At 47.4% G+C, this 27,866-nt stretch overlaps 1 protein-coding gene across 5 annotated transcripts; it reads left to right on the plus strand.

Annotated features, from left to right (window-relative positions):
* Positions 1–1,564: 1,564 nt before the first annotated feature.
* Positions 1,565–25,056, plus strand: GATA2 (GATA binding protein 2). Of its 5 annotated transcripts, none has more exons than XM_014577422.4 (6): positions 1,565–1,702; positions 13,775–14,184; positions 15,013–15,618; positions 18,363–18,541; positions 21,440–21,565; positions 22,505–25,056. In XM_014577422.4, exons 2-6 carry the CDS (start codon positions 13,956–13,958, stop codon positions 22,802–22,804), a joined length of 1,440 nt encoding a protein of 479 aa, XP_014432908.2. In that variant the 5' UTR covers positions 1,565–1,702; positions 13,775–13,955; the 3' UTR covers positions 22,805–25,056. The 5 variants fall into 5 exon arrangements, with proteins under 5 accessions (XP_014432908.2, XP_014432910.2, XP_014432907.2 ...); XM_014577424.4 differs by lacking the exon at positions 1,565–1,702 and adding an exon at positions 4,942–5,274; XM_014577421.4 differs by lacking the exon at positions 1,565–1,702 and adding an exon at positions 12,914–13,248.
* Positions 25,057–27,866: the final 2,810 nt, after the last annotated feature.

Below are 27,866 nucleotides of genomic sequence, written 5' to 3' on the forward strand. Positions count from 1 at the left end.
CTATTCGTTTGAATTTCCCAGAACCTTTCAATTTAGGGGATTAAAAAAAAATCGAATACCTGGATTTGCAATAGCGCCTTGCTTTCTCCTTTCAAATATGAACATTTTTTTTAAAAAAATAGCACAACTTTTGTTTTTTACCCAGAATAAATCTCGTTCTGTATCTCATCTCTTAGGACGAAGGGTGATCCAGGCGAGTAATTAAAACAGTTACTTTGGCAATGGGCTGCTTGGGACAGATAAGAATTATCTGTAGCATATCAAGGACCTTCCCCACCCCCAAACCATATCACAAAGACAGACAGAAAATGCCAGCAAAATAGGATTTTTAGTTGTTGTCGCTCACATATTTTTTTACCTCCATTATGATAATTCTCTTCCTATGAAACTTTTCTGTTTCCTTCTTGAAACGCATTTCTCCTCTCCCTTCACCCAGATTGTTTTACATTGGTGCGATTATTTACATTGGGAAAGTGGGGTTCTCTTGTTCCCCCCAAAAGGAATTTCAAGCATTTGAAGTGTTGGTATTGTGCCCCATCCTTTTCTAATCGGAAGGCAGTATTTTCTTGCTCTGCCTGCCCTTTGCTTGGAGCGGGGATATATACACGTTTAGACACTCAGCCCTTGCTATGTAATGTATTTTGCTGGCTGCAATATGTAGGGTAGGGGCAGTGAGGGGGGGACCAGATGAAACTCCCTAGAAACCAATAAGAAAATAAAGAGCAAGTGAAGATTTCCAGCCTTGTGTTGAGTCTAGAGCGCCTTTGCTTGCGAACATTTTCAAACACATTAGTTCTGGCTGACTTGCCTAATGGTCTGGGATACTAGCATTTGAACATTTCTTTCTTTGCTCACAACGACTCGCTGGTTGGGATCTGCGAGTTTATTCCTCCCCCGTCCCCCTCCCCACACACAGAGCTGATATTACGTGCAGGTGCATAGTCCGGCCGATTAAAATTAGGGACAGAAAAATGAAAACCGTGACAAAAGGCCAGCGTGTTACAGTCAAGATTTACTCCCCTCACCAAGGAAGGGAAATAATACACACTCTTCCTCGTTCTTGAAAGCAAGAGAAAATAAAAGACCAAATAAAGAGAGGTTGCGGCTATATAAACCTTAAATCTGAATCCCATATTTCTTAGGAGACTGTAGTGTCTTTGTGTGTCTGTGTGTGTTGTTGGTATAATATCAATTCATTTAAAAATATGAAAGTCAAGTCGCGTAGCCGGTGACAGCGAAGGCAACAAAAGGTGCAAGCAGCAGACAATGCGATGTGCTTGTACAGATATTGTAATGATGCAAATGAAGTTGAGGGGACGAGCTGCCTTATTATGTACATAAATACACACTGGCTCGCTGTGCCATCCGTGAATGCAGGAGAGTGAGAGGAAGAAGGGGAGAGAAGGGAGGGGGGAGCCCAACTCGAAAATTGCTGCCAGTTTTAAACAGCCTACCCCTGGCAACCCCTCTGCCGACCTGCTTATGCATTCACCAGCCAGTTAGCCTCTTTCGTTCCTCTTTATTCAAATACATGAAGGCGAGCGAGGCAGAGGCGAAAGGGTGGCCACTGTGAGCGGCTCCAGATGTGCTTGCGCCGCTGTCCAGGAGCCTGGGAAGAAAGAAAAAGACCCTCAGTCCCCCCAGCAAAGAACCCAGCGGAAGGCAGAAGGAGTTAGAGAAGGACAGTCGCTGCTGGCCAAAGGTAAGGCAATTACAAATACTGAACTCGTGACAAAGTGCCCTGGGAAGCGGGGTGGGGATGAAATAGGGGGCTCGGCTTCCTTCGGGCTGTAGAGGCGAAGCCTTTCCTTGCCGCAGCGGGGGGAAAAGCCCAGTTTAAACAACGAGTTGTGGCTGTGGGGAGGCTGCTGGAACTCTTCCTCACCCGGGCGGCGATGACCTGGAGGGAGTGTAAACAGCGGTGCTCCAGTGGAGACAATGCACTTGGACAGGGGAGAGATTGTCCTTACAGCCTGGCGTACTTAGCAAGGGGACGGGGGGTCCTGTTTCTACACATTCTCCCCTAAACCGCCACCCCTGCACTATTGTCCCTGGGTGGAAATGCAGAATATTTTGGATGCTGTTCCCCAGCCACTCCATAGGGACCCTTCTGTCTAAAGAGTCGCTAATGCCCAGTGACAGAGAACAGCTTTGGAGTGTCAAATAAAGAACGATCGCTCAGTGTTTTAAATAAACCCGTCTTGTCTGTGCAGATGATTTAGGGTATTTCTTGGGGTAGTTTTTCCTCTTCCAGAACAAATCACGGGATTTGTTATTGCTGAAAATGTGCAGATCTGCTCCTACATATCTGATGGGAAAAAATCGTTCGCGTGGCACGGTTGCTTTATAACTCAGCGGGTGTCTTATTTGAACTAGCTGCAAAACAGGTAAAGCCATCCTTCCCAAAATGTAATAAACTGCGGACCACTTGAAGCGATGCTTCAGCGAAAAATCTAGAGACAGAGCGCGGAAGAGTAAACGTTTACGAAATTATCTTGTTCTAATTCCGACTGGAAATAATGTTTTTTTAGCGGGTTTGAAAAACATTTTACCCCTCGCGAATGGCATGCTCAGAGATTAAAACAAACCCCGAGATAGAAATTGGGAAAAGGGTGGTAGTTTTCAGTTTATAATGTAAACCTGGTGTCCCCAAAATGATTTCGCAACTCAAGTATAAAAGAAGCGGTCACAGATGCAAACTCCTTGGCTGGTATATTTATATATTCGATGGATCTCGGTCTGAAACTGATTTCTAATGAACAGTCTTTGTTCATTCTTAAACTCGCAGTCACTTTAGAATTCCCAGATACTTTCTCTTCTAATAGACTGGCCCTATTACCGCTAAAGGATGGGAGCGTTTGAAACGCCACATCATCCTGCCATACTATTCCTTTCGCAAAGAGGGAAGCACACGGATTATTGCGACGGGCCAATAAACAAATCAAACCAAACCGCCGTGAATTAATAGCAGCGAATCTCCCAGGATTAAGTGTGTGTCTTGATTATTTTATATATATATATATATATATATATATATATATATATATATATATATATATATATATATATAAAATTCTCCACTTCGGAACGTCTATTTCTTTTCCCCTAAGGGAGACACTTGGGGATGAAATGTTCAATTGACCCTCCTCTCCCTCGCCTTCCCCCCGCCCCGCCCGGCTCTCTCTCATTGTTGTCAGATTTGTTATTAACACGATGCGAGGGTTTGTTCTCCCCTGGAAAGCCCCGCATCCCCGTCGGCCCTGGGTTCTGCTCCATTTGCACCTGCTTAGCCAGGGAGCCTTTGCAGTCCCAGTCTCGTGCAGCAGATGTACACAGCTTTGCATGATTTAAAATGACCCAAGTAGAGGCTTCAGCCGCCTCCAATGCGTTTTTTCCCAAGGCAGCTCCCCCCCTTTTGCTTATTATCCCCCTCCTGTGCTGTGGGGTGCAGAGACTGGGGGGAAATCCACACTGGAGGCTGAAGGGCGTTGAGGCGATTTCAATAAGAATAGTTCGGGTGCAGGATTTGCGGCAGCAGGGTTGGCTTGTTTGGCTGGAGCGAGAAGCGGGAGCCAGGGCACATCTGTATTCATTGTTTTAACTCAAATTTGGCCCTGCCCAAAGAAACTCGTAGGTCTCTTGGAGGTGGCTGCACTCATCACAAAGTAAAGCAGCTAGCCAAATAAATAAACAAACAAACCAGAGAGTGGTTACTGGGACTATGCACCTATCTCTCTATGCACACGCTCACTGGCATTACAGAGGGAGAGAACGAACCAGGCGCCGCAGACAGATCATTGTGTTTAAAACTAAATATCTGCCTCTGGAACTGACACCGGCTCTTTCTCCTCCAAGGCCCGATCTTGCAGCCTTAACTCGGGCGATTGCTCCCTTAGGAGTGTTGTTACCAGAGTAAAAAACAAGCAAACAACAACCTTGCAGGACTGAGCCCCAAATAGCTGGCATCCGAATTGACATCGATACACGCTTCCAGAAACTCGAAGTCTGCAACGAAATTTTTGGCAGGAGAGCCTGAAAAATGTTCCCATAGAACAGAGAGTCTACCACAGCGCCCTTCTGTAGCAGGCTCCGAAACCAACCATAACGACTTGTAATGGGGGGGAGTATTAATTGCACGTATCAATTAGTGGGAGCGCTGTCCTCTCTGTGGCTGCCATTGCAGTGTTTTGAGCAGGTTTGGCCATTTACAAAGCCGTGCGGTGGTGCTTGGGTTTGTGGCTGCCCGGCGCGGCCAGGGCTGAGCTAACCGACTGGTTGGATCAGAAATTCACAGATGTGGCCCAAGTCAAGGGATGCCTGCAGATTTCTGTGCCAGCGCCCGGGGTGAGGCGAGCCAGTGAGGGAGCGGAGTGACTGAAGGAGCCAGTGAGGCGAGAAGAAAAGCCAGGCCAGGGCTCCCGGGCTGGGGAATTGTATCCCGACGGACAAATTGCAAACTCATTGCAGGGGAACAACCCGTAGGTACAAATGGCCAGGGTCCAAACAAGGACAAAAGTCAGGAGGGAAAGAAAACAGGAGCCACGAAGGGGTCACCCAGTGGGGAGCGCAAACTCCCACGGGGCAAAGGGCAAAACAGCCGCTCTGAACGGCCGGGGCTGGAGAGCTAGACCAGGCTTCCCCAGGAGGGAAAAGGCGCGTGGGGTTTGCTCCCCAAAGTGGCTGGCGGGGAAGAGGCGGCGGTGCCATCTCGTGAGTCCCAGTGGTCTAGCCGCGCGCTCGGCCTGGAGGCGAGAAAGGGAGGAGCAGGAGCCCTCGGGGAAGTCTGGAAAGCGGCGGGTGCCCGCCAGACTCCCCGCCGCAGCTGCTCTCTGACAGGCCCCCCGCCTGCAGCAAGGGCCAGGCACCTCGGGACTGGAACCAGAGTCGGGAGTTTCAGCCCGTCGGGCGGTGTGTGCGCGCGGGCCGCCTCCCCGGGGGAAGGGCTCCCGGCTCCGTACCTGCAGCCGCCAGGCTCCAGGGCTCACCCGGAAGCGGGTGTGTGTCCCTCTGACGCCACTCCTACGTGTTTCTATTTCTGTACCTGGCTTAGCCCGGGCGCAGCAAGACGGGGAGTTGCAGCAGCGAGGTGGCTGCGCGCTACCCCCACCGGCCTGCTCCCCCCCCACCCCTCGGCTTCCTCTGCCTGCCCCGTCCTCCCCTCCCCGCCCACAGACCCGTCCCACCCTGCACCCCAGCCTGGCAACGCGGAGCTGGCTCCTGCTGCAGCAGCAGGGGACAGGCGTCGCGGGACACCCACCAGCCGCCCGCTCAGCAGTGAGTACCTCGCAGTGCGCTCCTACGGTCTGCTCGGACCGGGCCTATGTGTCCGGCAACAGGGCTGGTGCCTTGTGCGGCCCCTCTCGTCTCAGGCCCTTTAGGGGTTAACGAAGTGCGCCTCTCGCTCGCCCTTCTCTTTTCTCCCATGTTGATGGTTGCACCAATTAGTGGCCCATAGGAAAAGACAAGAACAGGGCTACAAAGGGAGGAAAAACTTAGGCTGCCCCTGGGGTTTGCAGCCAGGATGAGTGAAGTTGAAACAAAGAGGAAAGTAGATGCGGCTGCAGTTCGAACAATGCGTCTGAGATCGCGCGGCTCGGACGGTGTGTGACACTGTAGTTGGTCGGTGCTGTTGTCGGTTCTAGTACAACTTATTTGTAGGCAACTGTACCTACCGCTCCCTCCGGGGCAGAGGATCCGGGCGAAGAGAAGGCAACCCTGTTGCCTGGGGGAAGGGGAGCCGGAGTTGCGGAGATTTGTTTTCTTCTATTGACTTTACGGCGTCTGGGAAACCTTTCCCGGGAAGCGGTTTTACATTGCAATAATTGTTATTATCTGCTGAAATAGCAAAAGCTAAGGCGTAAAAGGAGGTAGGAGGCGGCCTGCTCCCTCCTCGCCTCATTAACACGCTAAATGACAGGAAAAGTCCAAAACTGCAAACTCACAAACGGCTGGCAGAACGTGCCCCGGTACCAAACCGCTCCCCATCTGCAGCGGGATGCCAGAGAATTATCAAACGATTAACTCAGCCAACGCTTTCTTCCACCAGGGTCCAGATTCTGTTACAGCAGAGCATGGGGATTTGGTTATTTCCCTTTTGAACCTTTTCCCACTTCGTGTTGCTTTTAGAGTCTGACATAAGGTCTGTTCAATTCAAATCTCGTCACATAAAACGGGCAAATACTGAGGGCATGTAAATAATCAGTCCGCGTGTAGGGCTGAGCACGTATGTTTTCTGTTTTCGAACATATGAGCGCATTGATCGTAGACACAGGTGTCTTGCTACATCAAATGGTCCCACTAACTGTTGCTAAAACATGTTTCCTTCCCCCCCTTAACGAGATGACATCACTTGTCAATCAAATTAAAATAATCAGCTGTGCTTTCAGATCTGGACGATCTTCCCTTTAAAAATGTACAGCAACAGAAAATTTAGATTAACAAAACTGTTGTATAAAAAGAAGTAAAAAGTCCTGCGAGGGAGTCAGCCAGTCCCTCAGCTGAGAAGAAAACTTTATAACTCGTAAGAGACTGTAATGTTTTACTAATTTTCTAGATAAATCCGTATAGATATGCACGAATTCTATCTAATCTAATCTATCAATCTACTTACCTGCCTCGATAGCTGATTATCAGCGTTTAGAATATACAGACACACTTGAAAATAATGTGTGGTTTGATAGTTGTGATTCATTCTGATACAATTATTTTTCTTTTTATCAATCGCCGCCCCCTGCAGACTATTGCATGTGCAAAGAAGGAGGGCTATTTGTAAAGCATTTGGCGTGCCTTATTTTTGCACATAACTGCCAATACATCTAGCAATCTATTGGAAGAGGAGATGGGATAGAGATGGAACGGTGGAGAATGCAGCGGGCCACAGAGTGAATGCCGGGACTGGAGCCGGCTGGCTGCAATCCTGCAGCTCACTGCCCATTCAGGCAGATGCTCTCCAGAGAGGACTTTAATAAAATTGACAGAATAGTTGTTTAACCAGCCGTGTGAAACAGGCTGAATCTCAGCTCCAGAAAATTAGTTAAGCTTCTGCGCCGAAGATCCTTGTGCGGGTTAGTTTATGTTCCGATGAGTGAATTAATTAAATAAACGTCCTAAGCACACAGCCTTTCCTTTGCCCCACGGCGTTGCTGCGGCGGGGCATTTAATAACAGTCCCCTCTTAACAGACAAGAGAGAAGCACTGAACTGCCACGCTCTACACAAACAGTGGGTAAATCAGAGGCGCGGAGATCCCTGAACTTGGACTTCTTAAAACCTATTTGGAGAGGAATTCATAGCGATCTGTTCAGTACCAATTCCCACCCACCCTTCACTCTGGTAAATATCAGTTGCTGGGTATCGGTAACATAGGCAGGAGTTCCACGCCGGGGCTAGCCATTTCGCTGGAAAGAATTGAACCGCCTAGTAACTCGTCTATTCCACGTGGACAGGGAGAAAGATGTTACGCGCTGTGTATTGCCATGAGTTTGAAAAGAAGAGCTGGAAAGAGCCATCATCCAAGGCAGGGGAAAGTAGTTGGCCCTAAGGTTCCTGGGAAGCCATAATTATCATTAATAATATGGACACACTATTGCTAATTCTCATTAATAATAACCGCCCGATCAGAGACATTGCCTTTGCAGGAAGACACTAGGATAGGAAGGAGAGGTTTCCCACCAAGCCGGGACAGGAATAAAGCTTCAGAAATATCCCTGAAATCCTGGCTATGGTGGCAAAGGACGACAGGAAAGAATTTCTTGTAGTGCTCAAAGGCAGCCCTGGAGAGAAGCGGCGGCGGGAGCGGGCGGACAGGCCATTTCGTTTGGATTTTGTATGTTCATTTTTTAGGAGGACGGTGCAGTTGATTCCCCTCGTCCCCAGTATCTCCTCCATGCCCCGCGGACGCGTTGGGCTTTTCTCCCCTCCCTCTCCTGGCCGTGGTGTCCATGTTGCAGGCAAGATCTGTAGAGGAAGCAGCGAGCTCCCGTGGCTGCAGGGAAGTGGCAGGAGCCGGCTGCAATCTGACACGGGGGCTTCAGAGAGAGTTTCCCGGGCAGTTTTGGGGTCTGTCGCTCCATAAATCAAGCAGCCTGATTAATCTTTACAATTTGTCTTTTAAAACAAACATGAACGAATTATCAGCTCGTTAACTGCGATTTTATCACCTGCCTAAAACAAACAGCCCTCTCCCCCCCAACGCTGCCTTGCTCATTGCAGCGGGGAAATAATTAAAAAGGTTGGTATTAATTAATAAGACTGTATTAACGCCGGCATTAATACGATCGCATTAGCAGCCCGGCCATTGCAATGAACTCGAACTCTCCTCCACGCTTTCGCCGGGGGATTTTGCAATCGCGTTTTGTGGGGAGCTGCTAGATGAGCTGTGATTTTTTCCTCCAATTTCTTCGGATCTATGGAAACGTTCTCCCACAACCGCCCTCCTGGTTACTTCTGCAAACGGGGGTAGGGGAGCGTTTATTTCTAGTAAACAAAACCCCGTGAGATGTTTGTTCCCGTGTCTGCTGTTTGCAGCTTGCTACTTTGGGAGTAAAAATACCTGAGCTGAAATCGCCTTATTTTCATTCAAAAGAACGATTTTCCTGAACGAAAAAAAAATGATTTAAAATCATTTTTAAAGTAAAGGCTGTCACCTCTCTCCCTCCTGCGCCCCCCAGGCCTGCTTCAGAGCTCGCGGTCCATTCAGCCTGAGATTGGAAGATCATATTTGCTAAAGCGCCGAAATCCGAATAAATCGCCCATGAATTGCCAATGCTGCCGACTTTATCTGTGGTTCGGTAGGGTGCCAATCCCTTCCTAAGAGTGCGCAGGGGCAGCTGCTAGTTCAGCGTGTGTCTGTGCCCGGGCACCTCTCCCTCCACCCCGATTTCACCTAAGAGTGGGGGCGGGCTGACAGACTTACTTGCAAGGTCCCTTCTCTCCTGTTGTGATCGCTTTCACTGGCTGCAAACAAACGGGAAGTGTGTGCGTAGGGGGAGGGGGCTTGGCGAGGGGATTTTTTTGGGGGGGTCCCAGATCTGGGAACTGAGGGCTGGCAAGGTGAAGGCGGGGGGGGGGGGAGGAGGGAAATCCGAGGACAGCGGGAGGTGGCGGCGAAAGACCGGGTTAGGTTCAGGACTCTGTTCCCGGCTTCTCGCACAGGACGCGGGCGTGGGGCGAGTTCCCGGCCGGCCCTGTCTGAGAGCCGAGGCCAGGCATCAGCAGACCCCTCTCCCCACCAGCGGAACGGGGCTGGCTGGGCCCGGGGGCAGGGACAGAGCCTCGAGGGGCTGGGGGAGGGGAGCGCGGTGTTGCCCCAGGCTAGCTCCGAGCAAGTCCTGTCCCGGCCGGCACAGCCAGACCTCCTGTCTCCAAGCCCCCACCCCTCCCGCGGCCGGGCCAGCCCAGCCGGCTGCGACTGCATCGCTGCTCCTTTCTGCGGCTGCCAGCCCGCGCTGGCCTCCCACCCCGCCGGGGGGCAGGGGAGTGTCGGGCGGCAGGGGTCGGCGGCGGCTCCTCCACAGCCCGGCTCACCCGGCCCTAAAGACCCCGACTCTCCCCCCTCCCCCACGCGGCCCACGGATCCCCACGGCGCCCACCAGCGCAGCGCACCCACCTCCCCGTCTGCGCCTGCACACGCTGGGGCTGGGGCGGGGGCTCCTGGAAGCGGCGCTAGCAGCAGGATCCGGCTTCCCTTAGTTTTCCAAGAGGGACGAGGAAGCGGGGGGGGGGGGGGGAGGCAAAATCTTAGCCCCGGAGCCTCCCTATCTCCGCAGCCCCCTGCCCCAGTCTGCGGCCAGCGGGCAGGAAGATGCCCATAAAGTGGGGGCAGGGAGGCTGCTCGGTGGCTGACCCTCGTTGCTCGAAAACCTGGGCTTGTTGTGTCTGGTGGGAAGGCGGCGGCAGGCGCAGAGGGGGCAGGGCAGGAATTGGGGGTGTCCGGGACCCCCGTTCCCGGGGCGACGCCGCCCCAATGTGGGGGAAAAGGGGCTTGTCTGGGAATATTATTATTATTATTTTATTATTAATAATAAAAAGTTCATTTCCTGGCGAATTTGGCAGCGGCGGGTGACGTCAGACCCCGGCGTCTGAGTGACTGGGGCCGCCTGGATGGGGAGAAGCAGCCTCCTATTACCCAATTACTGGCTGTCAATCCTGCGGCCCAGCCCCCCTCCCCTCCAGGGAGACCTGCCCCTGCACACCCAGCCCTGCCCTGCTCTGCGTGGGGGGAGGGGGGCTGTTATATAACCTGTTCCATCGCAGCCAGCCCTGCCCTGGCGGGGTGGAGAGTTTGGGGGGCATATCACACTCCTTCCCAAAGCAGCCAGCCCTGCCCGTGTTGGGGGTTGTGTAACCTGTTCACCCCAACACAGGCGGCCCTGCCCTCGCCCATGGGCTTTTAGGGGGCAGTTATATAACATCCATCCCCACACACCACCACTGCCTTAGGCGTATGTGATATCTCCAGGGATTAAATCCCAGGCACCCCCAACCACACTGCTGCTTTACAGGGTGTTTGTGATTACATAATCTGACCAGTCCCACCTCAAGACACACTACACTGTGCCTGAAGCCGGATGATGGAACTTGATGGCCCACCTAGCCACCATCTGGCCCTAACGCCCCAAAAGCAGTGGGATTATATAATTTGATCAAACCAGACATGCAATCCTTGGTGGGGAGGAGAATATAGGTCCAGAACGATACAATCTGATCATATCCCACACCCCAACACACATACATCAGTCCTGACTTGACAGTGTGGAGTCCCTGTAAAGCATACTACACCCTGCTCACAACACCTTCCCCAGCAACATACACCTCTGGCCTGTGCCAGACTCGCCCAGCCCAGGAAATATAACCTGATCATAACTACTCCTCCTCCTCCCACAAAACACCCAAAACTTTCCCTACAGCAGGGAGGGGAAGAGATGCCCCCCAATGATATAACCAGATCACGCACAGGACTCCGGTCCCAACCAACCACCCTCTCCAACTCTTCCACTGGGGCCTGGGAAAGAATTAGGAGCAGGAATAACAAGTATGGAATGTATTCAGGAGCTAAAGGAATAGGACAAGGCCTGGGGCCAGTCTCAGAAATATCTTCACAGGGTCCCCCGAAGGCACCTTTCTTCCCTGGCTTTGCATTCATGTCTGAGGCGGATAGGGAAGAGAGGCCTTCGCTTTGCTTTGATTCCACTTTTGAAATCTACTCATGTAAACAATTATTTCCCTGCATCTAGGAGATAAGAGGATTTACAATAAAATGAAAACAGCTTTAAAAACAACCCACCACAACCTATCAGTCAATTAGTTATTTTTTAATATAAACCTTTTTAGGGGTAGGTAGGGGTCTGGCCCCACACCATCTCCGTCCTGATTTTTAAGTTTTCCGACGCCCTGTTGTTCTTTGCCTCCTCTCTCTGTGTCTCGCCCTCCCCGGAGACGCTTTCCGCAGCGCACAGGCAGTTAAAAGTGGGACCTTCAAACTGTGATAAATTAATTAGCTCGCTGCATAAAAAGCCTGTTGATTCGGACTGCACTTCTCATCCGCCCTGTAGCAGGATGGGGGGAAGCCTCGGCTGCTTCAAACGGAGAGAAATACGTCAAAACCCAGCCCAAAACAAAGAGAGGGTTTATAAAAACGAGTTGTTAAAAGGTTCGGGATGAGATAGCGTAGCCGGGCTCCGAGGGCCAGGACTGGTCCACTGCGCTTCAGTCTGTTTATTGTCTGCTACAAACAAACAGTTACTTAAACCAGGGTGGTGTTTTCCTCAGTAATTGAGGGTTCCCTAGACTTGTAGAACGCCCTAATGCCTCGCTGGGCCTGGCGGTGCTTTCGGTGCTCACAGCAAGTCCGGAGCCCAGAGCCTGCCTCACTAGGGCAGGGAAAATTTCGGAAGATTTCAAGGAAGCGACCCAGGGCAGCCCTTGGGATCGCTACGTGGGAGACCGTCGCAGGTAGCCGAGAGTAACAGGAGCGGGCCAGAAAATACACAATCAACGACTAGCCATTTTAAAAAATTACTTCAAATGGAGTTTGGGGTTCTAACGCTTCTTATTTACACTCCAACCTCAGCTGGGTTCCAAACAATTTTATGTGGGTGTATTTGGCTGATTCAAACAATTATTTCGATCTCACCTGATGGTAACAATCCACGACAAAATCGGACATCTTGCTAACGCCCCGACTCCCTAGTTTTCTGAACTTGAAAGAACTGCTTGGGCGAAACTAGAATCCTGATCCAAGAATAAATGATTCCTGGATTGATGCAACAGGGGGAAATTACCTGCATTCGTTCTGAGCAGCCACCCAAAGCTCTCTGGGGCGCACGCAGCGCGCTGAACTGTTTAGGAAAGAAAACAAACATGTTATTCTAAAATCTCCCAACCATCCAACTGCCTTTCCTACGGAGGAGCAGGTTCCGCCGTCCTGCTTCACATACACTTTAAGGGGCGACTTCCCCCCTGGTCCGGTTCGTTCTTGAGCGCGTATCCCCGATTGATGATCACACTCAAATCAAAGAAACGTTAAATTGCCTTAATTTTTTTTTTACAGAGATGTGTGGGGCCATTAGCGACTCAAGTCTGTAAAAACAGGGTTGTCTTTCAAACAGGGAGCTGCTCGGGCATCTTTTTGGGGTGCGCCTCTTGATCCACTTAGGTGTCCCTCTCTCACTCCTTTGGTTCAATGCATTTAGGTTGGAATAATCTGTGCATAACCTTATTCTGGGGCGTTGGGTTAACACTAGCCACAACAAACTACATCTCTGCAAGGCAAGCGAACCTGGGTGCTGCTGCGGGGAGGGGGAGAGGAGAAGGTGGGCGGGGGGGGGGTTCGGTCTTTGGCGGGTTCAGCTCTTTTAAGATGTTTGGAGTAAATTAGGGAATGTGGATTTCTGGGGCCAATGACAGCGCGAGGCTGGGCGCTAAGATGCTGATTGGCTGGGCGGAGGTTCTTAGCCCTGCGCGTCGCCCCAGTTCATGTCTACTGAACTGAGTCCAGCTGGCGCCAGGGCTGACATAGGATGCTTTGGGGATGTTACAAAAAAGGCCAGAATAAGTGGAGCTTGCCATCTGAGTAAGAACCTCCATCCAATCCTCCTCTTCCTTCTCTCACTCACTCACTCTCTTCTGCATTCACATCCTCCAAACAACCATCCATCACCACCCACCTCCCACCCCCTAAACTTACAACCCCAGAAAGAAACTCTGCAAACATTTGGAATTAGATTCACTCCACTTGGAGAGACTTTGTGTAAGTATGTTAGGGGGGAAATAGAGCTGGGTTTAGTCTGCAGGGAAATTGCTTCTGGGCTGCTGCCTTTTTTTCTGTGAACATTCCTTTCACTTTTCCTTTTCCTCTTTTGCTTCTGTGTCAGTCCGAGGTGGTATTACAAGTAGGTGATAGGTGATACGAGACCTGCTGTTTTTACCTCCCTCACCCCCCTCCCCCGTTGGAAAGGCAGCTGGAAAAACTCCCTTTTTGACGTTTGTAGAAAAGAGGAAACCTTTGTTGTAAAAGTCTCGAAATCAGATGCTGTTTATTTTGTGGAGCGGAGAGAGGGGGAACCCAGAGTAGGAACTTTTGGGGGGCGACGGAGCACAAAGAGAAGCTTTTTTTTGGAGGGGGAGGGGCACAGAGCGGGACACCCCCCACCCTCTTCCAGGCATCTGCCTGTTGGGAATTGCGGACTTCGAGCCAACCAGGTGGACAGCGCGGAGGGTGACGTGCCTCCCTTGGATAGCCCTGTAAAGCACTAACCCCTCCTTTCTTCCTACAGGTGGTGTCCTGAGCGTGTCGCAGGGAGCCTCACGCCACCGCTTTCCTGCGAAGAGAGGGACACGTTTCCTCTGCCCCCCGGCCCGAGCCCAGCGTGAGCCGTGTGCGCCATCCTGGTGTTCGAACCTCCCCGGCGCCGATCCTTGCTGGCTGGGGGGTGGGCTGGGGGGCTCAGCGCCGCTATGGAAGTGGCCACCGACCAGCCTCGCTGGATGGCTCACCACGCCGTGCTCAACGGGCAGCACCCGGAGACGCACCACCCGGGACTGGCTCATAACTACATGGAACCGGCGCAGCTCCTACCCCCGGACGAAGTCGATGTCTTCTTCAACCATCTGGACTCCCAGGGCAACCCTTACTATGCCAACTCGGCCCATGCCAGGGCCAGGGTGTCCTACAGCCAAGCTCACGGTAAATCTGCACCGGTCTTGCGTGTCTCCCCCCACTCTCCAACCCCAGTTTCCTTTCCCCTCTGTGGGCTTGTGCCGGGCGGGGCATGACCAGAGAGCGGGTTTGTTTGGAGGCCGGTTCAGAACCCTTAGAAAGGGAGACCCGAGAAAACCGGATCGCGGAAAGGGAATCCCGGGGGGGACTTTAACCCTAGAAATAACCGAGGGCTGTGGGGGGAGGGGAGGAAGGGGAAATAGCCTGGGTGGGTGGGTGCGCGCGTACAGACCAAAGAAACTTCCTAGTCCCGAGACAGGGCCACTTCCCGGATATGCAATACAAACCAATTCAAACGGCGGGTAGATTTTATTGGGGGGGGGGGGGGCGCCAAGCCTGCAGAGCCAGTCAGTCTTTTTCTTCGGTGGGGGGGGGGGGGGTGCTGCCACCTGACCCTGCGCTCTGGTCTCTCGGCCTCAGCATTTCGGCTTCCTTTGCTGCAAAGGAGCAAGCTGCTCGGAGCCTTTCGGTACTTGCCTGGTTTTCCTGGCGCGGGGGTCTGGCGGGGGACCCTGCCTTGTGTCCCGGGCTCTGCCGGGAGAGGTTCAGCCAGGCCCACGCTGCGGGGCGCCCTGGGCTTTGGAGCGGGGGGGGGGTGCGTGGCTGGAGCGCCCCGCTATATGGCCCTTCGGCGTCCTACTAAGAACTAACCCGCCGGCTCTAGCCGCTGGGCACGGCCCCTGCCCCTCTCCACACCGGCCAGTGGCTTTGCCCGCGCCGCCCTCCCCAGCCGGGGCTCCGGCTCGGTGCCTCTCTGCGGGCCGGAGTGACTTGAGACCGCCCCTCTCCCCGCAGCCCGTCTGACCGGGAGCCAGATGTGCCGGCCCCACCTGATCCACAGCCCCGGCATCCCCTGGCTGGACAGCGGCAAAGCGGCGCTCTCGGCCGCCCACCACCACAACCCCTGGACGGTGAATCCTTTCAGCAAAGCGCCCCTGCACCCGTCCGCCGCCGGAGCGCCCGGGGCCATCTCCGTGTACCCGGGCAGCAGCACCGCCAGCACGGCCTCGGTCTCCTCGCTCACCCCGGCCTCGCACTCCGGCTCCCACCTCTTCGGCTTCCCGCCCACCCCTCCCAAGGAGGTGTCCCCGGACCCCAGCTCCACCAGCGCGGCCTCGCCCTCCTCCTCCTCGGCCGGGGCTAGGCAGGAGGAGAAGGAGACCATCAAGTACCAAGTGTCTTTATCGGACGGGATGAAGATGGAGAGTGCCAGCCCGCTGAGGACCAGCTTAACCTCCATGGGGGCCCAGCCCTCCACCCACCACCCCATCCCCACCTACCCCTCCTATGTCCCAGCTGCTCACGAGTACAGCAGCAGCCTCTTCCACCCGGGCAGTTTCCTAGGGGGGCCTGCCTCCAGCTTCACCCCCAAGCAGAGGAGCAAGGCGAGATCCTGCTCAGGTAAGCCCTACCACTCCTTGCACTCTCTGTAGCGCCTGTGCAGCCTTTGCCTGGGGGGCTGGTGATGGGGGCGGTGTAAGTCAGGCTGTATGAGTGTGTGTTTGAAAGGCTGGAAGTGTGTTCTTTTTTTGGGGGGGGGGAGAGGCAAACTTTTGACATGCACTCTGGGGAGGTGGGTTGCTTGAACTTACTGTGTTGTCAAAGAGATACATCTGAACCTCATTCACTTGGCTTTGAAACCACGCTGTTGTGGGGGGCAGTTCTGAAAAATGGACCTAGTTTTTTTGTTGTTCATTGCTCTCTGAAAGGTCTAGATACTGGCTCTCTGCAGACCTGTAGTCTCATGGCAGGGCCTAAGGGACACTGTAATCCCATCAAGGAAAAAAAATTGGCAGATCTAAATTATGCAAATACGGGGTTATACTGCAAAATCACTCACATAGGTAAAGAAAGGCACTGGCCGGTTCTAGTCACTGGAAATTCTTAGCCAGATCCTGCAACTCTTTGGTAAAACTTCCACTGGCTCCATGCAGGGGATTTTTAGCGAGCTCCTTTCTGTTTCCCTGTAATAAATTGCACCTTCATTAATGAGAGAAAAGGCCAGTCGTGCGCTGTTAGCATTGAGCGCCCACTCACAATTGAACTTACAAAGCCAGTTGCTTTAAAACTGCAGAGGGCTCGATTTCTTTCAGATCACGCAAGGAGCCAAAGTTCAATAGTTTACATACCAGTGCTGAGGACCAAAGGTACCTAGTAAACACTGACTTAAACCAACTCAATACACGCGAGAAAATGCGATCTGACAGGATTGTTCCCTGCCTCAGACACATCCGTGTTTGCTAAAAATGAACCGCAAACTATTCCCCTCTCTGCTCCAAACAGTCCTCCCTAAAAGTGTCTTCTGAATCCAGCTAATTCAGGGATGACTCGAGGTTTGATCCCCCTTTGACGTTTCACCGGCTGATTCTAGACAAATTAATTAAGAACGCTGTATGTTGTCCCTTTCACTTAATTCATCCTCCCAGTTTATACACCCAACGGTGGAAGAAAATAAAATGGTGTATATTTGGGACAGCGTTTCACAGCTACCTTTGAACACATTAAATATGTCGGCACACTCACATCTCTATTTTTAAAGCGACTACGAATTAAGAAACATGATCTCTTTTATGAATTTTGCAACAAAAAGATCAGATATTGTACGATATCAACTCTATTTCAAATCGCCCTTTTAAAGGATTCCCCCCCACCCCCGCATTTGAAATGTGGCTGCTGGGTTTTTTTCTTACTTAAACCATGAAAAGAAAATTAAAATACAGTTGCCGCCCCCTCCTCCCCAACGGCTGCTTCAGCGCTAAGTCACTGCAGAGAAATGGATCCCTAAGGGCCTTTTTTGTCCCTTAGCTGCTGAGGGTTTTATTAGATGGGGGAAGTGAGTGATCTTGATTTTTTTTGTTTTGTTTTGTTTTCATGGGAGCCCCGCGCATGGAACTGAGGAAAGTTCGTGACCACTCACTGTTTTTGTAGGAAAGCTAAGACTCAGGACACGACGACTCCTGCAGCTTCCTGCCCTAGGAGGGACAAAAGCTAAGAACTCAGCTCCACAAAACTCCCTTCATTTTTCACTGCAGACTATTTTGTTTAAAAGCCACCCACTCCCTAGCTGAAGGAGACATAAACCCTGATGAACTGGACAAGGCCTGGTCCAGTTATTAGCAAAAATAATTTCCTCTGCAGTTAAATACTGTAAAATTTGCATAAACTATATTAAGAGAATTTCCTAAATTAAGCAGACCATCAGAGGCAGTGAATTTTTTGCAAATAGGTTTCTGAGGGGGAAGAAAAAGGCAGATATCTAAGGGTTTCCATGCCAAGTTCTATTTGGAGACACAAAGTGAGTGAGCTAATATCTTTAATTGGATTTTGGTGTTTTTATTCTATTTGGGCCACTGTACAACACAGTATTCTCCCTCGCCAAAAATTAAAGCATTAAACAAATGAGGAAAGAGTAAGAGTAAGATAAACCTCCCTACCAAATCAAAATTGTATAATTAAAAAGTAAAATTCAGAACAAGTTGTTTTTATAAGCAGCAGAAAAGAGCCTGCTTAAATATAAGCTTTTCAAATGCTGCAGTTCAACTAAATTAAAATAAATTGAAATAAAAATAATCACTGAACTATTTAGATAGCCTATCCACCTCCAAGCTGTCTTGCTTTATTTTAGTATTTTGCAGCACTTGCAGCAAAGAATCTTTTGGTCCAGATTCAGTTCTGGATAACCCCTTTTCTTCAAAATTTGTGCCGTGTGTGTGTGTGTGTGTGTGTGTGTGTGTGTGTGTGTGTGTGTGTGTGTGTGTGTGTGTGTGTGTGTGTGTGTGTGTGTGTGTGTGTGTGTGTGTGTGTGTGTGTGACAGAATAACATGTGATCTAGCCAGAGCGGTGCAATAGATATGGCAGGGTAAGGGTGCACATTACATGATAAGGCAGCTCTTGTTGTTCCCGGAATGATACAAGTTCCATTTGACACAACAAGGGTGTCCCTCTTTCTCACCTTACAGAGAGAGCAATTATTTTTGGATCACAACATAAAGTACTAGCTTGTATTAGATACATTGGGGAGAGTCTTGCCACATGTACTGTAAATAATCAATGCTGTCTGATTATGCTTGCATAATGCACTGTTTTGATTTCTGCAAAATGCCTAAAGGACAATCCAAAAAGCTTTTGTGAATTTGTTTTTAAAGAAAGAAATCCGGTTTCTTCGTGTTTCCATTTAGAAGGCAGAGAGTGTGTGAACTGTGGAGCTACTGCCACCCCTCTCTGGAGAAGAGACGGCACTGGGCATTACCTGTGTAACGCCTGCGGGCTCTACCACAAAATGAACGGTCAAAATCGACCACTCATTAAACCTAAACGAAGACTGGTAGGTGTCTGTCTCTGCTGGGTTTGGGAATAAATTATACAAAGGAACTTACCTATGGAGGGGCTCATCTCTTGTGCTTCAGAGCCCCTATGGATGCTAGATTTTGTATTGTACATGACTCTCAAGTCACTTAGAGGTCACAGCATAGCCTAAAGACAGATTGCAGGGACTCCACCCATAGCAGTTACATGCCAAGATATAGAATGCAAGCAGGCTAGCAACCTCTGTTTCTATTCCTACACTCTGTTTCTGTTGGGAAAAACACTATAACGTGTAGCTGTCTATCTCCTTATGAATATATACTCTGATCTTTAGATGGCATCTTTCATTTGATTTCTCATTTATTTGGCCTCTTGGGGCAGTTCAGATGTGTACAAGTTATGAAAGGGTTACAGGCGTGACCGCACTCCATGTACTAAAAAAAAAATTCCAACCTGAAAAAAGCAAAAAAGTCAGATGAGTCAAACCCACTGCTCTCTACTTAGTAATTATTTGTATAAAGGCCATGAAGTAATTTTCACTTTTCTATTCCCTGACAATATTAATATTGGTTCCCTCCTCAGACAGTCCCCTAATGTGTTTTTTTAAACCTATTATTTTTCCATGGAGTCACCTATACTTTGTATTTTCATTTGGGTGATTAAAAAAAATGTCCTTTCTAAGCTCCTGGTAGTAGTTTCCTATCCGGATATCTGTACGTTAAAGATAAGGAAACTTTGTGTATCTGTTTCCTGACTCTAAAAGCTTTAGAGAGTTTCTATAGGCAAGGCATGCCAGTCATGCCTGCTCTTTTGTAATTTCTAATACCCTCTACTCCACAAATAATGTGTAAAAATGCTAAGACTAATATATATATATATACATATATTTGGAGACATATGATTTATAGTGCCTAAATCTCTGTCATTTGGGGGACATTTTACTGGCCTAGTAGGAGGGAAGGAGTGTTCGCTTTAATGATCTAATGCTGGGATAGGATACAGAGGATTTCTGTAGTGAGCCAGAATTTCAACTATGCAAGCTTCTTAATGACTCGCTTTCCTTCGAAAGTGACTGACACACAGAGAAAAATGTTAAGACAACAGTGTAACATTATCTGAAGTGCTTGCCAGACTGAATAGGACAAGCCACAGAGTTAAGCAGCATCGTTTAGTATCAATAAACCATTTCAAATAAGCAAACATAGCTCTCTACCTTCTAGTGTTTTGGGAAGTTGCCCTGCTTAGCTCACAGAAATTTGGGGGAGCTAGATTTTTGAGTTGTGTTTTTATGTTTAATGTTTGTGATTCACTCATTTGTTGGGCATGGAAGATTGTCTTCATTTATGAGTTTATTAATATTAGTTTTTTATTGCATGCCAAAATTAGATTGTCAAGGCTTAAAGGCCTAAAGTAAATTGTGTTTGGTTTGCCTACATGTGTATTCACAAGGGGGGTACACCTTTCCTCAGTTCTTTTAGCTTTGTTCTGGCTGGCTAGCTCAGGGACTGAAACAAATAAATCTCCCAGCCCTGATTCTAGTCTCACCCTACTGAATGAATACTCCCTCTGCCTTCAGTGGAGTTACTTCTGATGCACACCAGCATACTATACTATAAGTGAGAGTAAGATCAAGGCCATGATCTTCAGAAAATGCATTAGGAGTTGCATAAAGCTCTGATTGCAGAGAAAACCCAATGTTATAGGAAGTTATATTATGGGTTCTCTCAGAAGCTCAATGCTTTGAGAGGAGCATCAATGGGGTGCAGGGAAGAATGTGTAGTAGTTTGTCCCTAGGATTTTTGTAGCCAGCTGTAAACATTTTTAAGGAGCAGAGCCCTCAGGAAGATAGCATAATGTAGATATTTTATGAGTATTTATGAAAATAAATATTTAGTATTCAGAATTCACTGGGCCATACAAAATGGAATGTATCCTAAATATTTCCTAAAGCATCGTTGAACCTATCTAATAAGGCTGTCTCCCCAAAACATGGTGTGCATTTTGTCTATTCCTAGCAATTTTGGAAATGGTACCCTTGGTCCCAGTTATTGTAGAGTCTCTCACTACTAATGAAATCCATGCGAGTTTAGCATGATTTAACTTTTTTCTTATCTTGCTATTCTCATTTTAGGAGGCTGACAGGTTTCCTGTGCTCCCCAAGGTATTCAGCTAAGCTAAGCAATACGAATAAGAGAGGATAGATTTTAAGAGAGGATATTTTTGGGGCTTATCAGCCTAGAAAGTGATGAATTAGGGACACAGGCAGTAGCAGAGGTAGCAGAATTATTGCTGCAAGGGATGAGATTAGATTTGCAAACTATTTAACAAAAGTTGGAGCTGGTTCTGTTTTCTCTTTCACTTGTAAATGGAAACTGAAATTTTAAGTGATGGCTATGATAAATACTGCACCCATCTAAGTAATACAGCTGGTTTTCCTTTTTGATCACCTTTAAGGGGACACTATCAACTTAAAAATCATATTTTAAAGTCCTACTTTCTTGCATTGTGCTACAACAACAAATGGATAATAAGAATATTTTTTAAATCCAAGTGTGTTGATCTTGGAACACTACAAGAAAAAGCTTTTACAAACAAATATATTTTGCCTCATTATCAGTGCTCTTAGGTTTTGCATTACTTTTGTCTTGGACAATGAAAATAGATTACTCAGTCTCACTGGTTTTCATGCAGTAGCCCAATATCCTAATATTTGGGTGGCCGTTACCATGGGGGACCATTTACATCCAAACAAATAAACAAACAAAACCCGAAAAAAAATTCAAAGCAACATGGCTCTGACCTTTCTATTCTGTAAACAGATTTATGATTAGTTACAAGTCCTACATATCAGGCCTAAATTGACCTTTAAAACTTGTTCCAAGCAACCTCTAAATAATTTTCCCTTTCTTTCGGGTAGTCAGCGGCTAGGAGAGCAGGGACCTGTTGTGCCAACTGCCAGACAACCACTACTACCTTATGGCGACGTAATGCAAATGGAGACCCAGTTTGTAATGCCTGTGGACTTTACTATAAATTGCACAATGTGAGTATTTGCTTGTCTTGTGTGTCTCTGCTTGCTTAGCTGGGATTGATGCCTTAACTGCATGGCGTGCACTGGCCTTTTATTGGTTTCAGGCTTTTTTTTCTCCTCCAAGGTTCCCCTGGGGACTCAGAGCCATTCTTTGTTGGCATAGTGATGCTAAGTTCACTGACATTACAATGTATTAGCTTGGCTTCTGAAGCCTGGACAAATCAGGCAAAACAGAGTTACAACATTAGTTTTAGTTAAGCATGTTGTGTGCACTTTCTCTCTCCAGCAATGGATTCTGCACAAAGGCTAATCCTGGGGGGAAGGTACCACTATGTAGAATTGTAAATGTTTGTTTTATGTTGTTTGTTTTTAGTAGTAAAGGTTGTTTAATAAGAATCAGTTTTGAACAGGAATTATTCAACACATTAGACCAGTATTTAAAATGTAAGTAACTTGAAGTTGAAGCTTTACTAGTAAGAGACCACACTGAATGGAGAAGTGAATTCCATGTCAGTTTGTACGGTCTTGTTTGATCTATTCTATTAGGAAATGAATGGGGTGTGTGCATGAAGGGTAAGCACGAGCAGGGCTTGACTAAAAATAAGATCTACTCGCCCGTGGCGAGTAGATTGCAACCTGGAAGAGCCAGGTTCGGGTGATCTGCGCATGCGTAGATTGCCGGACAACGCGGCTGACGAGCCCTGAGCATGAAGGAAGGGTGGCCATAAGCTGCCAAATTCAGTCTAACTTGTTTTTCATGTCTGAGTTTTGTGTGTGTACGGCTTCATTAAACAAATCAATATAAACAAGATCTGCAGAGAGAAGCACACTTTTGTTTGGTCAGAAAAAGTTCTTTGTCCAGGAAAACACACAGGGGATGCCCAGATATTTTCCCTTTTGCATAATAAGGTAATTTTGTCTGCATGAGCCTGATTTTCTCATGTCTTGCAGGTGAACAGGCCACTGACTATGAAGAAAGAAGGGATTCAGACCAGGAATAGGAAAATGTCCAACAAATCAAAGAAAAACAAGAAAGGCTCTGAGTGTTTTGAGGAACTGTCCAAGTGCATGCAGGAGAAATCCTCTCCATTCAGTGCCGCTGCTCTTGCCAGTCACATGGCACCAATGGGGCATTTGCCACCTTTTAGCCACTCTGGACACATCCTACCCACACCTACTCCCATTCACCCATCTTCCAGCATCTCATTTGGACATCCACATCCATCCAGCATGGTTACAGCCATGGGATAGAACCTGAATATCAAGAGACCCACACAGATTAAGAACACGGGGCTCTAAGATGACACCGAGTAAAGAAAGATTCTGCCAAGAGGAGAACATAGGGAAGGAAAAAGGGGATCTTGCTCCAGTGTGGTTGAACACTTAGGGTTGGACTAAAGCCTCGCAATGATGGGTCTGCTGCAGAAATGCTTAATGGTGCCTGGTATGCACTTTGCTCCTCAGGTATAAGGAAAATGAAGAACTTACTTGTTTGATACCTGCTGGCCCAGCAGAAGCAAAGATGGCAGAAGCAGCGGAAGATGGATGCTGGAACTGGCTCTCCTTTCTCTCTCTGTTATTACTGTGAATATTGTAAAGAGACAGCAGCCTCCAAAGGCAGAGCAGGCTGGCTGGTAGCCACCCATTACTGGATTTCTATGGTGGACTTTGTCCGGGGGAGAAGGGGTGAGAAACAAGGACAACTTTATAAAATTTTTAAAAGGAAACCAGACACAAAAAGTCATTATTTATTTTGCTCTTGTTTTCCACAAAGAGCCTCAAACCTTCTGACTTGCATGATTTTGTGCCTTTTTTGTGGGGGATAGGTTGGGGGTGGGGAGCCAACCCTGCTAGAAGAAACACAGCTTGATAATGGGGGAAAAGAGTATGCTAAACAGCCACCTCTCGATTCTCTTCATCAATGTTACATACAAAAATATCTACTAGGGAAGGGATGAGACAGAGGGGAAAACAAAGCAAAAATATATTTGTAATATGGGACTGTAATGGGCCCAAGATGCAGATTATCTGGACACAACTCCTGCATTCTTTTCCTTTACATGAAAGATTTTATTTAAAAAAATGTTATTCCATAAATAGCAGAATAGGACAAATCACTAAACGAATACACTGTAGGGAACAATCCTGTGCCAGGTGGGAGAAGCCAGAGGCGACTTATTCAGCTCTCCCATCTAACTTCTAGTAGTCTATCAGCAACAGCAAAAACCAGCACAAGACATTCAAAACATGCTGGAGAGTTAAGCATTTTGTTCTGCCTTCCTGGCAGCTGCTGCTTAAGACACAGACTAGGTGCTTTGATAAACTTACTGTAGTTTGGCTACCACATCCATGCACAGCCAGAGCGTGTGCTGTCTGTAGGCATCCAGGCTATGGCACATTTCACATTTGGGAGTGAGAAAGGGCAGAAAGTGGATTAAAATCACTGGACAAGAGAAACAGAGAGAGACAATCAGTTTCAGCTTCACATATCCTTCAAGTCCCAGAAGCAGCAAAAGCTGGCGAGGTAAGGGAGGTTAATGTTCTAAGGGGGACAACTATTTCCTGTAGCACATTTTATATTTAAAAAATACTACAAAATGAGTCTCCCATTATTAAACCATATTGTACGTAAACAACTGAAAACAAAGCTATTGCCAATGTGAAGTGTATTCTATTGATTGTTACAACCTGATGACTCTCATGAACACCAAGCTCCTGTATAACATATGATGTACATATTTAGCTATACTTCTGATAAAAATGCCCCAGTGAGCAGAGGGGTTCGATAATGTAAACTGCGTAAGCTTATTTCGTGACGAGCTTTTTCTTTTTCTTTCTTTTGTTTTTTTGTTTTTTGTTTTGGATCAAGCCAATTGTATCTTACTGCAAAAGTTCTTAAAAACAAACCCACATAAAAATGGATGTGAATTTCTTTTCACCTTAAGTAATTCAAATATTTGATTATGAAGTAAGGACCAAACAGCCATGGAAATCCTGCTTTCCTCCTTTTTCTAGTCTGTGTAAGGTGCACTTTGTAAAAAAGTCGAACTAAATGAACGGGGGAAAATATTGGTCGGGAGTACTGTAAGGAATTTTAATTTGCTGAGTTGAAATTTGGTCTTTTTACCTGTTACTATGGTACAGTTGTACATTATTTGTACCTAGCTCAAATTTCTGCAGGATTTGGGGGGGTCATGGGAGGGAGGGGGAAGAGGAATGGGTTACTGATACAGTTGACAAAGTGCAATATATTGTCAGTCACTGCAGCATAGACAACGGCAGTCAAGATTTAAATTATTTTGTACTTGTATCAGCATAAAAATTCTGCAGTATTTTCTGTTTTTATTCTTGATTTTTTATTTTGCTTATTTTTGGATTAGTGAACTAAGTTATTGTTAATTATGTACAACATGTTTATATATTGTCTGTAAAAAGTGTATGCTTTCCTCATATTTCTTCAAGGTGAATACTGCTAAGAATAATAAATTCCTTTTTTTGTGAAAGCAATTGTGCCCTGTTTCATGCAATCAAGTCTATTTTGGAGGTTGAGGGACAAGCATATTACAAGGGTAATTAAGACCAGCCAAATGATTAGTTTAAAATTTGTGAGGCTATAATATTTTTTAAAAGTCCATGGGTTTAGAGGAGTTCAGTATTACAAAATGAACCAGGTTAGCACAATACCAGGGTCTCTTAACCAGAAACTGATTTTTAAGGTTTGAAATAATAAATCTTTTAAAAAGTGAAATTGATGCTGAACACAGGCAGCATTTTGCTCCAAGGCTAGGCAATGTTTTTGGCTTGGTTTGTTTTTTGCTATTGGCTTAAATGGGAGCAAAAGCCAGGCCTAAGTTTGATAGCCCTCCAAACTGAAGTTCTCTGTGTCCCTAGAACAGGAAACAGAAGAGAATGCTGTTCTCTGCCACAGTGCCCCACACCTACCCCACTAGGGATGCAGGACCCCAGTAGGGATGGCAGGGGAATTCAGTCTCTGTCCGGTTCAGTCTTTGCAGACTGCTAATATGAAGAACAGTTAGCGCCGACTGTGATGGTGTGTGGGAAGATGTATGTGACTGACACTTGTGTACTAGGATTAAGGCACCAACACATTTCACCCAGGCCACCAACCAGCTATAGCAAGGTTACAACTCTGAGGGTTGTTTTAATCTGATGGGCTGATCCTGACCTATGTACAACCCTCAGTTGAGGCCTTTCTGCAAGACATGCCGAGCATCTGCAACCCCACTTGACTTCCATAGTGAGGCAAGGGCATCAGCAGAATTTTGAACCCAAATGAAAGACCTGCTCATGCTGAGGCCTGGGGGAGTTTTTGGCCCTCATTTCAGTAGAAATGGGGCTTAAGTATAATTGCCTTTCTTAAGTATGAGTCAACAGTGTGATGCTGTTGCAAAAAAAGCAAATATGATTCTAGGTTGTATCAACAGGTGTGTTGTAAGCAAAACTCGTGAAGTCATTCTGCCGCTCTACTCTGCACTAGTTAGGCCTCAGCTGGAATACTGTGTCCAGTTCTGGGCGCCACATTTCAAGAAAGATGTGGAGAAATTGGAAAGGGTACAGAGAAGAGCGACAAGAATGATTAAAGGTCTAGAGAACATGACCTATGAAGCCAGGCTTCATGAACTGGGCTTGTTTAGTTTGGAAAAAAGAAGATTAAGGGGGGACATGATAGAGGTTTTCAAATATCTAAAAGGGTGTCACAAGGAGGAAGGAGAAAATTTGTTCCTCTTGGTTTCTGAGGACAGGACAAGGAGTAATGGGCTTAAAGTGCAGCAAGGGAGGTTTAAATTGCACATTAGGAAAAAATTCCTAACTGTCAGGGTGGTCAAATATTGGAATAAATTGCCAAGGGAGGTGGTGGAATCTCCCTCTCTGGAGATATTTAAGAACAGGTTAGATAGACATCTGTCAGGGATGGTGTAGACGGAGCTTGGTCCTGCCTTGAGGGCGGGGGGGGCTGGACTCGATGACCTCTCGAGGTCCCTTCCAGTCCTATGATTCTATGAAGTATAAGAAAAGTAACCTTTTGGAAATACAGTACCTATATTTCCCATCATTGTTTCTTTTAACCTGCAATCTCCCCTCTGACTCCCTAGGTGGGCCAAGTAAGTACATAAAAAACTACACATGATACAGATTTGCTTAGAAGACTCTAAAGCAAATTAGAGGAACACATGAAACAGATACCAGGCTTTCCTACATCATTTCAAGTGTGTTTGTCATCTTTCTAACTTGCTTAGCAAGGGTTAATGCAAACACCAATAAAAAGTGGTTTACGGCACAGATACCATTGAAGTTTACTTTGCAACTTCTCTTTAAAAAGAAACAAGCCAACCATAAAACAGGTCTAAAATTGGGTTGTATCTAGAAGCTTTTCCCTTTGAAACAATAACACATGCATCTTGCTCTGAAGTCTGCAAGAATTCAGCCAGCCGATGGTTAGGCTGAGGGGAGACTGCAGTGGCTGAGAATGCATTATTAAACAACCCTTTACCATTTAGAAGCACCAAGCTATTTGCTTCTATTGTTTGTAACATACCCTCCTTTCTTAAACTAGGGCTTGGTTCAGTAATTGACAGCACAAACTGATTCCTGTGCCCTCATGGATCAGTTTGCAGAACCAAGGTATCTCTAGACTGAGTCTTCAGGTTTGGGGACCATGTTTCTTGTTTTGTAAAGCGTATAGCGTCTTCTGACTGGGGCCTTTGATTGTGATTGTGACACAAATAATAAATAATCCTGTTTATAAGCGACACTGATCTGTAAAGATCAAAATGTCTTTCTGTATCATGATATTATGAGATACTTTACATAATGGAAAAAAAACAAAGCAGGGGAATGAGAACTGGGTAAATATGTAAGTGTAAGCACAGAGCAGATATCAAGATGACAAATCTGGATTTAAACTCATTTCATTTCAACCGAACATTGGTGGATCACTTCTCATTGATGGAGAGCTCTGACATGACGTTCCATTGGTTCCCATTGTCGGGATTATTGTTTTAAGCTGTGCTTAATTGTCATGTCTCTATGGCCACATCAAAACCCAAGGAGATTAGGTTACAGGGAGTGTTTGATGTCAAAATACAAAAATAATAGAATGGAAGCTGGAAAGGTAGCATACTTGTTGAGATTTCTGCTCAGGTGTTAGCTTTGCACATTTTTTATTTTTAAAAATTGCTTTTTTAATAAGAACATTTCTTTGACTTAATCTTTCCTTTCCCTGAACAACTTCCCTGTTTTCCTACAGCAGCACAAAGAGCTAATATTCTTTCTTTAATGGCAAATATGGTAT

Source organism: Pelodiscus sinensis, chromosome 11, assembly GCF_052426305.1.
Source record: "Pelodiscus sinensis isolate ZL-2025 chromosome 11, ASM5242630v1, whole genome shotgun sequence".
NCBI lineage: Eukaryota > Metazoa > Chordata > Testudines > Trionychidae > Pelodiscus > Pelodiscus sinensis.

Excerpts from the sequence above, each read along its gene's own strand:
- GATA2 (XM_014577422.4), top strand. The coding sequence starts at position 13,956 with ATGGAAGTGGCCACCGACCAGCCTCGCTGGATGGCTCACCACGCCGTG. Across the intron at positions 15,619-18,362 it reads CAAGGCGAGATCCTGCTCAG|AAAGAAATCCGGTTTCTTCG; the intron begins GTAAGCCCTACC and ends TTGTTTTTAAAG. Across the intron at positions 18,542-21,439 it reads TTAAACCTAAACGAAGACTG|TCAGCGGCTAGGAGAGCAGG; the intron begins GTAGGTGTCTGT and ends TCTTTCGGGTAG.